General features: G+C 43.3%; 1 protein-coding gene across 3 annotated transcripts; it reads right to left on the bottom strand.

Moving 5' to 3' along the window:
• Nucleotides 1–287: 287 nt before the first annotated feature.
• Nucleotides 288–12,477, bottom strand: khk (ketohexokinase). Of its 3 annotated transcripts, none has more exons than XM_080481531.1 (8): nucleotides 12,329–12,477; nucleotides 6,096–6,212; nucleotides 4,398–4,532; nucleotides 2,883–2,955; nucleotides 2,498–2,644; nucleotides 970–1,058; nucleotides 747–904; nucleotides 288–569 (listed from the first exon to the last, which is right to left on the bottom strand). In XM_080481531.1, the coding sequence occupies exons 1-8, from the start codon at nucleotides 12,418–12,420 to the stop codon at nucleotides 466–468; spliced, it is 915 nt and encodes a 304-aa protein (XP_080337657.1). In that variant the 5' UTR covers nucleotides 12,421–12,477; the 3' UTR covers nucleotides 288–465. The 3 variants fall into 3 exon arrangements, with proteins under 3 accessions (XP_080337657.1, XP_080337658.1, XP_080337659.1); XM_080481532.1 differs by lacking the exon at nucleotides 4,398–4,532 and adding an exon at nucleotides 4,722–4,856 and having other exon boundaries at nucleotides 306–569; nucleotides 12,329–12,471; XM_080481533.1 differs by lacking the exon at nucleotides 4,398–4,532 and having other exon boundaries at nucleotides 306–569; nucleotides 12,329–12,475.
• Between the last annotated feature and the right edge of the window lie 1,471 nt (nucleotides 12,478–13,948).

Genomic DNA, 13,948 nt, shown 5'->3' with positions numbered 1-13,948 from the left:
CCTCCCTGCTGCAGTCAGACTCTTCAACCAAGCCTGCTCCCAGTAGACCACTGACACACCACAACCGGACAATATCACTCCACTCCACTCCAATATTCCTCCAGTCGCACCACGTTGTGCTTGCTGTGTTGCGTTACGGAGATGGTCTCAAGGTCCTTCTGAAGTTTTTCTTGTATAGATGAGGGCAACTTGCTGAAGTCACACTGGGTCATCCTCCAGCACTCTGAGCTGTGAGACACCACAGTGGACCAAAGTGCTGGACAAATAAATAAATAAGATATGAAAGTCCACAGTTCATTGTTTTTAATCTTTATTATATTGGACATGTTATTCCAGTTTGTGTGCATGACAGGACTAAATAATGACCATCACTACATCACATAAAAGAGGAAATGTGATTCTCTGTACATGTTGGTTTATTCCTGGATGAGTAACCTCACACTGCAGCTTATCTAAAACAATTTCTTACTCGTCCCTGAACTGATCGCGGAGGCCGTCATAACCATGGAAACCACACTTCCTGCCAGCCACCCTACAGCCGAAGGTCAGAGCGCTCTTCAAATGTCCCCCTGCAGACGGAAAGTATATCAATTTACTAAACCAATTTTAGTGAAACAGCAATCAGAAGAACTTCTTATCTGAAGACAGCTGTAGAAAGAGTAACACGAGAAAGACTTTCAATTAATACTAATGAAAGTGGTGAAAACATGCATTTTAAAACTTCAGACGGATCAGTCATGTCTCACCGGTGGACAGTTTGTAGATGACAGCAGCGTTGAAAGTGTCTCCAGCTCCCAAAGTGTCCACCAGAGTTTCAGGAGGAAATGCATCTGAATGAACGAGTGTCCCATCAGGACCCAAAGCATCGGCTCCTTCTTCTGCCCAGGCACAGATGAGGACAGCCCTGGGAGGCAGAGGGGTCAAAGAGGGCTAGAAACTGATGAGTGAGAGACAACTGAGCATTCTCACCCTTGTTTGACTCGACGATAGAGCCCCCTCAGAGCAGCTGCAGCCGAATCAAATCCAAAGTGACGAGCAACATCTTTACTGACGAAGACCTGAAGATAGAGGAAAAACAAGTCAATGAATGTGACCAAAGGGATCAAACTAAACACACACTGTAAAAGGCCGATCAACCACATCTTCAGATTGTCAATAGAACCTGAATTAGTTCTCCAGCCTCCATCATAGAGTCTCTGAGTTCCTCATGAAAACCAACATGTCTGTTAGATCCAATCCCCTCTGAACTGCTGAAACACATTTCCCTGATTTGTAATCAATACTAGATGAGATCAACCTGATTAGTACATCAATACTAGATCAGATCAACTTGATTAGGGCTGCACCGATCCACATTTTTTCACTTCTGCTCTGTTTGCTTTAATATTATTATCATTATTGTTGATTATATATGAGGCTGTAATAAAACTGTCTACAGGCAAGTATGAAATGTACGACTATAAGTATTCTCTCAAAAGGCTACTTGAGGTTAGTATAAGGTCGGAAAAGGAAGCAGTACAAACTTATTTTTGTCCAATTTGGACAATGTGGGGGTCGTGTTGTTATCTCGCATTACACTAAGCATGCCGTACACATGTTCATAGTTGACTGCTTTATTCCAGGTCCGCATGTTAACCCTCACTTTCATCAGCACACGACCTGTACAAAACCAGAAGTGACGTACACCACAGAGGGAGTCTGCGTGACGTCATCATCTCATAATAAACTAGTTCTATCTTTAAAACCTCAGAATCACTTTATTAATCCCTGGGGAAATTCTTTAGCAACGCAGCACAAACAGCAGTGTGACCAGCACTAACGCAGCACAAACGATTGGGACTATTTTCAGAGTTTTGTGTGGAGTAGGACACAGCTTCACGGAGGTGTGAATCGCCTGCTGCAGCGTGGAGGAGCTGCTTTTCATCATTTTGATGCCGCGGTCAGCGCCGTTCTCCTCGGCGAGTTGGCGTTTTAAAACGGTGACACCTGGCTGGAGAGCGGCGCCTCGCTGTACAATGGTTTCGCTAATGTTGCACGTTGCTGTGTTGCTTTGCGGTGTTTTGCGCGTAAAATACATCCAAACAGCGACATGTCATAAAAAGTTGGATAACACAGTGCTGCTTGGCTAGCCTGCTGACTGGCTGCAAACTGTGGAATGGATTTCCTGACTCATTACTCGGCGTCTCATTGAGACCCGCCTCCCTTCAGGAAATCCAGTCCACAGTTTGCAGCCAGCGAGCAGAGCAGCAGAGACTGGATGGGATCCATCCCTAATTAGTAATCAATACTAGATCAGATCAACCTCTCTTTAAAAACAGGTTATGTACCACAGGCCTCTAAGGTTGCTGTTGTTATAAAGTCCAGCCTTGATACATGTGTTTTATAGAGTTACAGTAATAATAATCTAGAAATACATTTACTGCTAGAGGTTTAGACCAATGGAGGATGGATGGATGGATGGATGGATCTCTCTCACAAGTCAGGTTTGTTGTCTCACCACATCACCAAGTGGAAACAGCTGATACAGCGATTCTCTGGTCTTCTCTATCTCCACAGACACTGTGATCTGCTGATCTGGTGGCAATGTGCTGTTATGCATCATGACCCCCTGAATCATTTTCAGTTGTTCATCAGCATTCCGTCCCTGAAACGTTGACAACAATCAGATTACATGACACAAACAGCAGTTCATATTGCAGATTACAAAGTCCAGAGCAGATTGCATATTTCAAAAAGCAGATTTCTACTAGTGAGGTTGTCATTTAAGCAGGTTTGGCTCACTATGGCAGGTTAATTCTACTTCTTCATGTTTGAATAATCATAGTCCAATTTAGATCTGTGGAAGGTTTATAGTGAAATAAATAGGTTAGTCTGGGATTCACCTCCCAGTGGATCCATTTGTACTGACGGAGGTCCACCTTGGAAAAATCCTCCGCTGTGACATCAGGAAGGTTTCTTGGGCACAAGAACTGAAGTTAGTGACATCAGGGTCAGTATCACTGCACCTTCAATAGCCAGAATCAGTGTTCATGTGTTTAAGCACAGTTTCATGTTAGGATGCAGCTTCATCCATTGATATTCTATGTGTACCTGATGGTTGACATTCAGACTGGTAAACCTCCAACCCGCCTGAAGAACCTGCAGCCCTATAGTAAACCAGGAATCTGAATGATAAACTACCCATCTCACTGATAAACTAGGAATCTGAATATAAACCAGGAATCTGAATGATAAACTGGGAATCTGAATGCTAAACTACCCATCTCACTGATAAACCAGGAATCTGAATATAAACCAGGAATCTGAATGATAAACTACCCATCTCACTGATAAACCAGGAATCTGAATAATAAACTAATCATCTCACTGATAAACCAAGAATCTAAATGATAAACTAGGAATCTGAACAATGAACCAGAAATCTGAATTTAAACCATCCATCTAAACGATAAACCAGGAATTTGAATGATCAGCTATTCTTTTCAATAAGTCGTTCATCAGTCAACTACCTATATGAATGAAAAACCAGCCATCACACTGATAAACTACTTGTCGCACTAATAAACCATGAAAACAAAGAATGAAATCCACCTCTTCCTGAGCACGGAAGTCTTGTTTGTTTGTAGACCTTGTGAGGATCAAGAGGTGACGTGTCTGCAAAGGTGTGTTTATCTCATGATTGCAGGTCAAGCTTTAATTCCCAGCAAATGCTTTAAGTAAAAATTAAAAGATACAATCAAGATAAATTATTGAACCACTGCAGAGACTACAACAGACGTTAAACAGCCTTCAGGCTGTTCGGGATTACGAGAGTTTCAATGGAGAGACTAAAAGAAATGGACAAACTATTTCTTTAATGAACTGAAATTGGAAAACAAAAACACAGACTCAACGTTCTCCACGTGTACAGGGCCAGCTTCAGCTCACACTGAAAAACACAGTGAAGAATGACTAGTTTACAAAATAAAAGCACTGACCTCCATAAGATTGGGGCATTCAATCAGGTTGAGGACTTCAGAGCCTGCCTCCGCAGTGGTCACATGATTCACCGTCATCATTCCACGATTCAGATTCATCATCAGGATCAGGACCATCGATACATTCCAAACAGTGTTCGGTAAACACTCCACACACTTTGTATCCACCTGCAGCAATGTTTGTTCAGGTCGGTTACCATTTTAGGCCACCGGCGCTCAGCGGAGCCACTTTGTTCACGTCTACAAGTTCGGAGCAAAATGGAGCCGTTCAGCGGGTCTCTCTGATGTGCACGTTTCACACGTGAAGCAGGACGCCAATCCAGAGTCCACCTTTGGTACATCACTGAAATCTCTGTGTTGGCCTTGTGTTTTTGGTGAAGTGTTTAGCAAACACTGTGAGCTGACGGCCAATTTTCTTACGTATCGGAGAGAACAACCGTTCGAGATCCGCTGGAAGGACAAACCACGCAACACGCACACGGAGTCTGACCTTCATCCTGCCAAACCACCGCTGACACGTCCACCCCGCGCCTCAAAAAGTCGGCCATGATGAAACTAACAGAGACAGACAAACACCCTTCAAAATACCAGCACAGCTAAGCACAGAGCCCGGCTGTGATCACTGGAACAGCACGGCGGAGGTCCTGTCACGGGTGGAGGTTCTGTGACGGGTGGAGGCTCTGTGACTGTGAGGAGAATGCACCTGAAACAAAGGAAGTTAAACACACACACACGTACACACACCTGTTCATGTGCAGGATGGTGCGGCTTCCAGTGCTGATGTTGCTGATGACCACAGAGGCTGGAGGAACACACTGAGCGTGCTCAGAAACCAGAGACACGTCGATGCAGTGCCTCTGAAAATCCTCCAAAATAAAACTATAGACAGGAAACTGTTTACACTTCCTCTGCCCAGCAAAGCGAGCTAAGCCTTTGTAATGTAGCGCCTCTCTTCCTCAGGATAACGAGCCAAACACAGCTTCAATATCCCTCCTGGACATCAGGAGCAGTGAGGAGCCTGCAGTACTCACTTCTAACACCAGAGGTCACTATTGCAGATGACTTTTCTATCCATTTGAAATGAGGCATGAGATGTGAACGTGATGAAGGAGAATCAGTTTTAACTGACTGCGATGTGTTGAGTTTCCCATCAACGTGTAAATGATATCTCTGACTGTATGAATTATAAAATCGTCTTTACATGAATAATTTCAAAGGATTCTCAGCACAGGTCTGGTTCTCCCTTCACTCATATATATATATATATATATATATATATATATATATTTATTCATCCCACATGGACAAATTTAGGCCCCGTTTACACGACAACGAATTTGAGTGTATCCGTAAAACTTTCTTCACTTTTGGGGGGTCCGTTTACACGGCACCAGTGTGCGGATGCACTGTATCCACAAAGTTTTTAATCCGGCTCCCAAGGTGGAAAGATTCTTTCACGGCGCAAATCCCTCCTGCAGAGACTGATGGAGGCTACAGAGCCTGTTACTGCGCATGCACATCTCTCCCCCTCCCTCCAGCTCATTCAGTTGTAAACAAACATGGCGGCCGCGTAGTGGTATGACCCACGGCCCATATTCTAGTTTTATCATCCGGATCAGTAGTTTAATAGTTGAGACTCTCCCCTGATAACATCCGATGCATCATCAGTCCATGCGGATGTCAGGTTCTCTCCATTTTCTTCACGTTTATAGTGTTCTGTTCTCTGCACACACGTCTGTGTAGTTTCATAACAAAATCAAGCAACAGCGCCCTCCAGTGGCCTAGCATACTAACTACATCGTTGTCTCTGTGTCCGCTGCTGCAGTGTAAACACACTCCTTTTTTTTAACGGATTAGGCGTTGTCACGTGAAACAGTGTCGTGTAAACAGGGCCTTAATTTGCCCAATGAAAAAAATATATGAAAAGAAACATTAAGAAAAAAACATTTACATAGAAAATGTAGACAACAATAACAATTTGCAATTAAAAAAAAACACAATCAGTATTTATACCATAAATTGTTGCCATGGAAACACTGTAAGAGAAGGCAAACGTATTCCTCTAGCAGCACTGAGACACAAGGCACTGTAGACACACTGTTGTGTGTTGGTACTTACTCGGCCACTGGTCCAGCAGACAGTGAGCCCATGAAGGCGCAGGGAGCTCCGAGCAGTGAAAGCACCGTGCACGAGTTGGAAGCATTTCCTCCACGCTGCCAGCGCTGCGACAAACACCTGAATGACCGAACATCCAATCACAACATGGAGAAACAGTGATCACACAGTGTGGCCCAATCATCCATCCCTCTTCATCCATCCCTCTTCATCCACCTTCTACACCACTGATCCTGTTCAGGGTCGCGGGCAGGATTCACCAGGACAGGTGAGGACAGGTGAGGAAAGGATTTACCTGGACAGGTGAGGACAGGATTCACCCGAGTCTCCAGTCCATCACAGGACAAACAACCACACACACTAGCATTCACACCTCGTGGCAATTTAGCGTCACCAGTTGACCTCACATGCGTGTCTGGACTGTGTGAGGAAACCGAAGAACCCAGAGGAAACCCACACACAGGGAGAACAAGCAAACTCCACACAGAAAGGCTCAGGGCCAAAATTGACACACTACCTCCACACCACCTCCACAACGTCTCCACACCACCTCCACACTACTTCCACGTCTCCACACCACCTCCACAACATCTCCACAACGTCTCCACACTACCTCCACAACATCTCCACAATGTCTCCACGCTACCTCCACAACGGCTCCACAATAGTGAGACACCTCACAGACTGGCGCTGCCTATCGGAGCCAACATCACAGCACGACGCCACGTTGGATAGGGCACCCTGCAAATCCAGCGTATTTATTTCCACTGATGAAGGTGGAGTCCAACAATAATAATCATAACTCAAATAGTCATAAACACATTTTCACACATTAAAAGTACGAGCTTCCATCCTGAAATACTTTGTATTATGCTTTTTCCACAAAGACTGACACGATATGGCATATTAATAAATGTTTAAATTAAGAAACAAATTGATTGTTCATTTAGATTTATTTCTCTCACATACATACCCACCTTTTGCCGTGTGTGTGTGTGTGTGTGTGTGTGTGTGTGTGTGTGTGTGTGTGTGTGTGTGTGTGTGTGTGTGTGTGTGTGTGTGTGTGTGTGTGTGTGTGTGTTCAATTAGACAGTCGGATGTTTTTATTCGCTGTTTCTCATTCTGGATTTGTGATGAGATTGTGTGCACTTTAACATTTGAACTGTGAATCTTATATTTTTTGGTGAAAAGAGGGTTTGTGCCTCCATCTGCTTGGAACGAACTACAAAAAACCCTGAAACAAAAAAACCTGATTTCACTGGACTATTTGTTGCTCAGTGACTTATGTGTGTGTGTCTGAGTGAAAGGGATTGTGTATAAGTTCACGTATTCATTTATTCATTTCTTTGTTTATTGTAAACAGTGTATATGTAAATATGTGTGAAAAGAGAGCTGCAGAACAAAGGAAGATATTTTACTAAGATATGAGACATCAAATTCAAATACTCACATCCTCAGACTGAGGTTAATTTTCAGGGGAATGCCGAGAAAGATTCACTGCTAGGCTCTCTTCAGCTTTCCTTAAAAAAAATAAAAAAAAACACGGGCAAAGTTGCTCGTTCTGCGTCAACTCCGGTTGACTCTGGCGCTACCTGACTGTGAGATGCTCCATACAATATGGTGGCAACTAGTGATGGCCAAATGAAGCTTCACTAACAACCGTCTTTACATTGAGAAGCCTCTAGATGGCGGTGTCTGTTCAACAAATGTTTGAAACAGGGCCGGAATTGGACTGATTTTCACCTAACTCACTTTAGATCACCACTCATTAAAATCATGAAATTAGAATCTTACATGTGAAGTCTATAGCACTGTTCAGTAAAACCTTGTAATTCAGTGTATTATTATTTTTTTTTATATTTCCAATTCATTGCAAGTCAGCGTTGTTTCATAATGAGAATTTAGTTCAACACAAGTTCACCAAATGCACTGTTGAGAAACGTCTCATATATTGGAAGTACAGCTTGATTGTCCACACACTGTTACAACAGCTCAGCTGTTCCTTCCATAGTGACGGGATCAATCCCCTCATCACTGCCTCATCACTTTTTAAAAATGCTCTAAATTCTCAGCACAAATCTGCCTTTTTTTTTACAAAGTTCAGCTCAGTTTCATCAATGTAGAGCTGAATCATCTAGCATCCCAGTGCATTTCTCATATGGAGCACGTCTCCATCTTACTCTTCATTATATTGAATATAATAATCTGATCTCTCTTGAGATCAGTCCTGCCTGCTTGGTGCAGCTGGATCTGGTTTCTGAGCAGCCAAAAGACAAAGTTTCCCATTTATGTGGCGTTGCATCATACTATTATTCAAATTATATAATTTCATGTTATATGCCACAAAGTCACAGAACTCCTTGACTTGATAATTGAATTGGGTTAGGTTTGGAGGCAAAGTTAAATATCTTACAGTGGGGCAAAAAAGTATTTAGTCAGCCACAAAGTGTGCAAGTTCTCCCACTTAAAAAGATGAGAGGCCTGTGATTTTCATCATAGGTACACTTCAGCTGAGAGACAGAATGGGGGAAAAGAATCCAGGAAATCGGGTTGTAGGTATTTTTTTTAATGAATTCATTGGTAAATTCCATGGTAAAATAAGTATTTGGTCACCTCCAAACAAGCAAGATATCTGACTCTCGCAGACCTGTAACTTCTTCTTTAAGAGGCTCCTCTGTCCTCCACTTGTTACCTGTATTAATGGCTCCTGTTTGAACTGGTTATCAGTATAAAAGACACCTTCCCACAACCTCAAACAGTCAGACTCCAAACGCCACTATGGCCAAGACCAAAGAGCCATCAAAGGACACCAGAAACAATATGGTAGACCTGCACCAGACTGGCAAGCCTGAATCTGCAATAGGTAAGCAGTTTGGTGTGAAGAAATCAACTGTGGGAGCAATTATTAGAAAATGGAAGACATACAAGACCACTGGGGCTCCACACAAGATCTCGCCCCGTGGGGTCAAAATGAACACAAGAACGGTGAGCAGAAGCCCCAGAGCCACACTGGGGGACCTAGTGAATGACCTGCAGAGAGCTGGGACCAAAGTAACAAAGGTTACCATCAGTAACACACTACGCCGCCAGGGACTCACATCCTGCAGTGCCAGACGTGTAACACCAACCCTCGCCAGTGCATGTCCAGGCCCGTCTGAAGTTTGCTCGAGAGCATTTGGATGATCCAGAAGAGGGTTGGGGGAATGCCATATGGTCAGATGAAACCAAAATAGAACTTTTTGGTAAAAACTCAACTCGTCGTGTTTGGAGGAGAAAGAATGCTGAGTTGCATCCAAAAGAACACCAGACCTACTGCGAAGCATGGGGGTGGAAACATCATGCTTTGGGTCTGTTTTTCTGCAAAGGGACCAGGACGACTGATCTGTGTAAAGGAAAGAATGAATGGGGCCATGTATCGTGAGAATCTGAGTGAAAAACCTCCTTCCATCAGCGAGGGCATCGAAGATGAAACGTGGCTGGGTCTTTCAGCATGACAATGATCCCAAACACACCGGCCAGGCAACGAAGGAGCGGCTTCAGAAGAAGCATTTCAAGGTCCTAGAGTGGCCGAGCCAGTCTCAACTTTGGTGATTGACTAAATACTTATTTTCCACCATGTGGATGTGATTTTCTGGATTTTTGTTTTTCTCATTCTGTCTCTCATAGTTGAGGTATACCTATGTTGAAAATGACAGGCCTCTCATCTTTTTAAGTGGGAGAACTTGCACAATTGGTGGCTGACTAAATACTTTTTTGCCCCACTGTACCTGTTCCATCGTCATTTGTCGTTTCTAACCGTGAGCTGCTTTTAATGAAAAGTTGCCAATCTTAGCACATTGTGCTGCATCAGTCTCTAGAACTTTCCTCTTTTTAATTCTAGCCTTCTCTGCTCCACCTTGCTCTTTATATCCATCCTTCAAACACCACATACCGAGTGAACGGACATGTTAAAGGGGACATATCATGCTAAATCCACTTTTTTAGCCCTTAAATGCATGTTGTTGTATATTTAGAGTGTTTAGAAGTACAGAAAAGTTCAAAGTAGTCTCTTCAGGTGCTCCGTTGATATCTTTATATTCTGTTTTGGTCATATTTTGCGATCCGTTTCGATTTTTCTATTCTCTATTACGTTTTTTGAACAATGACGTCACAGTATTCCCGGCGGAACTGCCAAATTAGGACATCGACGCTTCGAGCAATCCGCCATTTTTGTTTCTCGCTGCGATTTTGTAGTCCAACCTAAGGGTGCCGAAGTTACGAGAGGATAAGTCGAAATGTTCGGTTGTTGGATGTAGTAACCCACAAGCTTCGTTACACCGTCTCCCAGCATCAGAACCTTTTCGAAGTGCCTGGTTGAGTTTTATTTTTCACAGAAATGTACCCACATCTGTGGGTAAGGTCATTTTTGTGTGCGCGAATCACTTCAAGAATGACTGCTTCAGCAACCTCCGCCAGTATAAAGAAGGATTTGCCGAAAGACTTGGTCTGATTGAGCGGTCAGTTCCTTCTATCTATGGAGACGACGAACAGAGCACTTCGGTAAGCTGTATATAACGCTAAAAAGTGTGATGATAAGACGTCCCTGTCATTGTTTTGTTAGCATTAGCAGTTGCACCGTCTTCATATGTTAGCGCTGTGTGCTCGTTTTAGATTATAATGTAACTTCTGTGTTAAATAGTCGTTGTAATACAGGCAGTATTGTAGTAGTGGGCATGGATGGAGAAGTTAGTGTAAATATAGTAACACACCATTGCGTTACATCCATATGAAGACGTTGTTCTGCAGCTGCATCATCGTCATTTTCATCTCGCTCCGCCGGGTCCGACTCTGGCTCCAACATGTATGGCTGGATGGACAAATCTTCCGTTGTTGACATTTTGTAAATAATGTGTGAATATAAAGTTTCTGCGCCGCTAGATAATTGTATCTGTTCTATCAAACTACAAAGATGGCCGAACAGGGTGAAGTTGAACCGAGTGTCACCGCTGCAACCTGGAGAGGAGGCGGGGTATGAAGAGACCGCCCCAAAACGAGTTGCTCTCAGAAGCACATCAGAAAAGGGGTAGAAAAGGGGCCTGTGGAGCTCTAATAATGAGGAATTCAGACCCAAGCATTGCAGTTCCGCTTTATATAGACCACAACTGTATGATTTATATGTAAAAAGGAAGGATTTAAAAGCATGATATGTCTCCTTTAAGTCGTTTGCCAGTGGCGAACTTTAAATAAAGTTTATAAAAAAAAAAAAAAAAAGCTGCCAGTGGAGGGAGGCGTAGGCGGCCCAGGAACAGCCGACACAGCATGTGATCAACTCAGTTCTGTGGAGGGGAAAAAAAACACCAGCTGAAAAAAAAAAAAAAAGTGAACACCGGCCCTCATGGCCCAAACATCAGACCAGCCCACCAGGAATTGTCCCGGTCCCCCCGATTAGCCACTCCGGGCCTGGTTTGAAAGCACAATACAACGGCAGTCCATCAGCCTCTATCTTAAAAACGAGAGCGCCATCTGGTGGAGTCAGAAAAAAAGGAACGTGGTTCACGAGGCATCATGAAGCTTCATATAGCCATCACTAGACAACGTCTGTCTGTGTTCTCCACACTGCGAAAGTTCAAACGAAAAGTGCCATCTGGTGGAGTGAGAAAATAAAGACAGTGGTTCATGAAGCTTCATCCAGCGTCACTCGTCTCCACCCTATCTTGTCTCCGAACAAGATAGCATCTACGTCAACTCGTGCACAGGCTTGAGGATCATCTCCACCTTTACCTGAGGATCATCTCCACCCTCCCCTGTGGATCTTCCCCACCCCCACCCTCACCTGTGGATCATCTCCACCCTCCCCTGTGGATCTTCTCCACCCTCCCCTGTGCTCATGACCTTTGGATCATGACTGACAGATTGGGATGGAGGCTGTCAATGATAAACCAGTCAAAGTCTGAATATTAACAGGTAATCCCAAACAACAAGAACACTCAATCACATTTTAACACTGACGAAGTCTACATAGAGAAAAGATTGATGAAATGCTTTGATATCATGTGTTCCCTTTGTAAAGTTGTTCTGACAGACTACAATTATTTATAAAAATAAAACTCTTCCAATTAAAACAAGATGTTTCTTTTCTTTGGATGGAAGAAATAAGAAGGGAACGACTATATTCGGTCTCTGGCGGGCGCGCACACACACACACACAGAGCACGGTGAGTGAGCTTGAAGAAGCTTCAGGTGAAGCTGCGGCTCACCTGCTGTCAGAATCTTCTTCTGGGTATTTGTCCACCACGTTGATGATGTCGAGACACACCAGACCCACACACAAGATCCTCTGCTGCTCCATTCCACTCAGCAGGACTTTCACGCTTTCGCTGGCTCACACACGCATGCGTACAGTCCTACTCCCTGACTTTTCAAAATAAAGGCGTACTCTTCTTCTTTTTAGGATTATGAAACACTGGCGTATTGCTGCCATCTACTGGTTATTATGTGCATTCCATTGCGAGTATATTTTACTGTACAACCTCGTGGATCTGAGAAAGTCCAGAAGTAATTTGTCTTTTCCTCCACACTCAGTAATGAGGAAAGACTGAAACAGTAACTCCAGCTACTCCAAGGTCTCTGTACAGGGTCCTCCATTGGTCTGAGTTACTTCAGGAGCTCGTGCTTCACAGTCTCTGGTTCACCACACTCACAGTCTCTGGTTCATCACACTCACAGTCTCTGGTTCATCACACTCACAATCTCTGGTTCACCACACTCACAGTCTCTGGTTCACCACACTCACAGTCTCTGGTTCATCACACTCACAGTCTCTGGTTCATCACACTCACAGTTCCCCACCCTGTGTTTCCTGTCAGAGCCAGTCCACTGTTCAATCTGGAGTGTCCAAGTCTTAGTGGGGTAAGAACAACTGCCTCTCATCTTGAGCCATTGGAGATCTTTCTTACTTTCCCCACCTTAACTTTAAATACCAAAGTAAGTCCTCTTCTTTCCTGTTTCCCCAGCTCTCTGCCACAACTCTTCGCCTGAATCATTTAGGATTGAGTCATAGTCTGACAGTTTGTATGGAAGATCAAGTTCTACAGAATGATCTTTGGTTTTTTAGCCAAACTCTGCCTCCTCATTGGCCTCGGCAGTTGGTTTCACCTTCGCACAGCATTGGCGATGGAACTCTACTCCTGATTGAGTCTCTGTCCCGTCTAAGATTACTTTGTTTAGTCCAAAATGTACGAGATCAAACCACTTTGTTCATCTGTTCAATTCTGAAGTGATTTCCTCTATGAACTGTTCTAAGTTTTCTCCTTTGTGTCATCAGCAAATAAAACAACCTGTAGTATTTTTGACATTACAGCTATGTCCTTCATGTATCAAACAAAGAGGTTTATCTTTTGATTTGAATCATACTGTTTGTGTTTGTCAATAAATTTGTCCAGTTTGTGAGTAAATACATACTTTCTCTCAGGTTTTGGAGATTTGTGGCAGTAGAGAAATGGGCCTGTAATTTTTCAATTGGTGTCTGTCTCCAGTTTGTATAGTGGGATGACACTGGCTGTTTTAATTTCTTTAGGGAATTTACCAGTTGTGAAAGACAGATTGCAGATGCACGTCAGAGGCTGAACAATTGGTTCAGTAACCTTCTTGACTATCTATACCCTCACAGTCAGTTGATATCTTGTTTTTTCATTTATTTACAATTTCTATTATTTCTCTCTCCTCCACTGCAGTGAGAAACATTGAGTTTGGATTCCTATTAATTAATCTTTTGTTCCATCAGCTGATCAGGATCCAATATTTACAAAATTCATGTTAAAGTTACGAACCACTTCCTTCATACAATCAATGTTTTTATCATTATTAATAAAATACTG

The sequence above is a fragment of the Lipophrys pholis genome (assembly GCF_963383615.2).
Source record: "Lipophrys pholis genome assembly, chromosome: 15".
In the NCBI taxonomy this organism is placed as follows: domain Eukaryota; kingdom Metazoa; phylum Chordata; class Actinopteri; order Blenniiformes; family Blenniidae; genus Lipophrys; species Lipophrys pholis.
This window is presented reverse-complemented; position numbering and strand designations above follow the sequence as displayed.

Coding starts and splice junctions, on each gene's coding strand:
- khk (XM_080481531.1), bottom strand. CDS start 12,420: ATGGAGCAGCAGAGGATCTTGTGTGTGGGTCTGGTGTGTCTCGACATC. Junction 6,213..12,328: donor GAAGAAGATTCTGACAGCAG/GTGAGCCGCAGC, acceptor TCGGTCATTCAG/GTGTTTGTCGCAGCGCTGGC. Junction 1,059..2,497: donor TGTTTCCACTTGGTGATGTG/GTGAGACAACAA, acceptor CTCTATCTTCAG/GTCTTCGTCAGTAAAGATGT.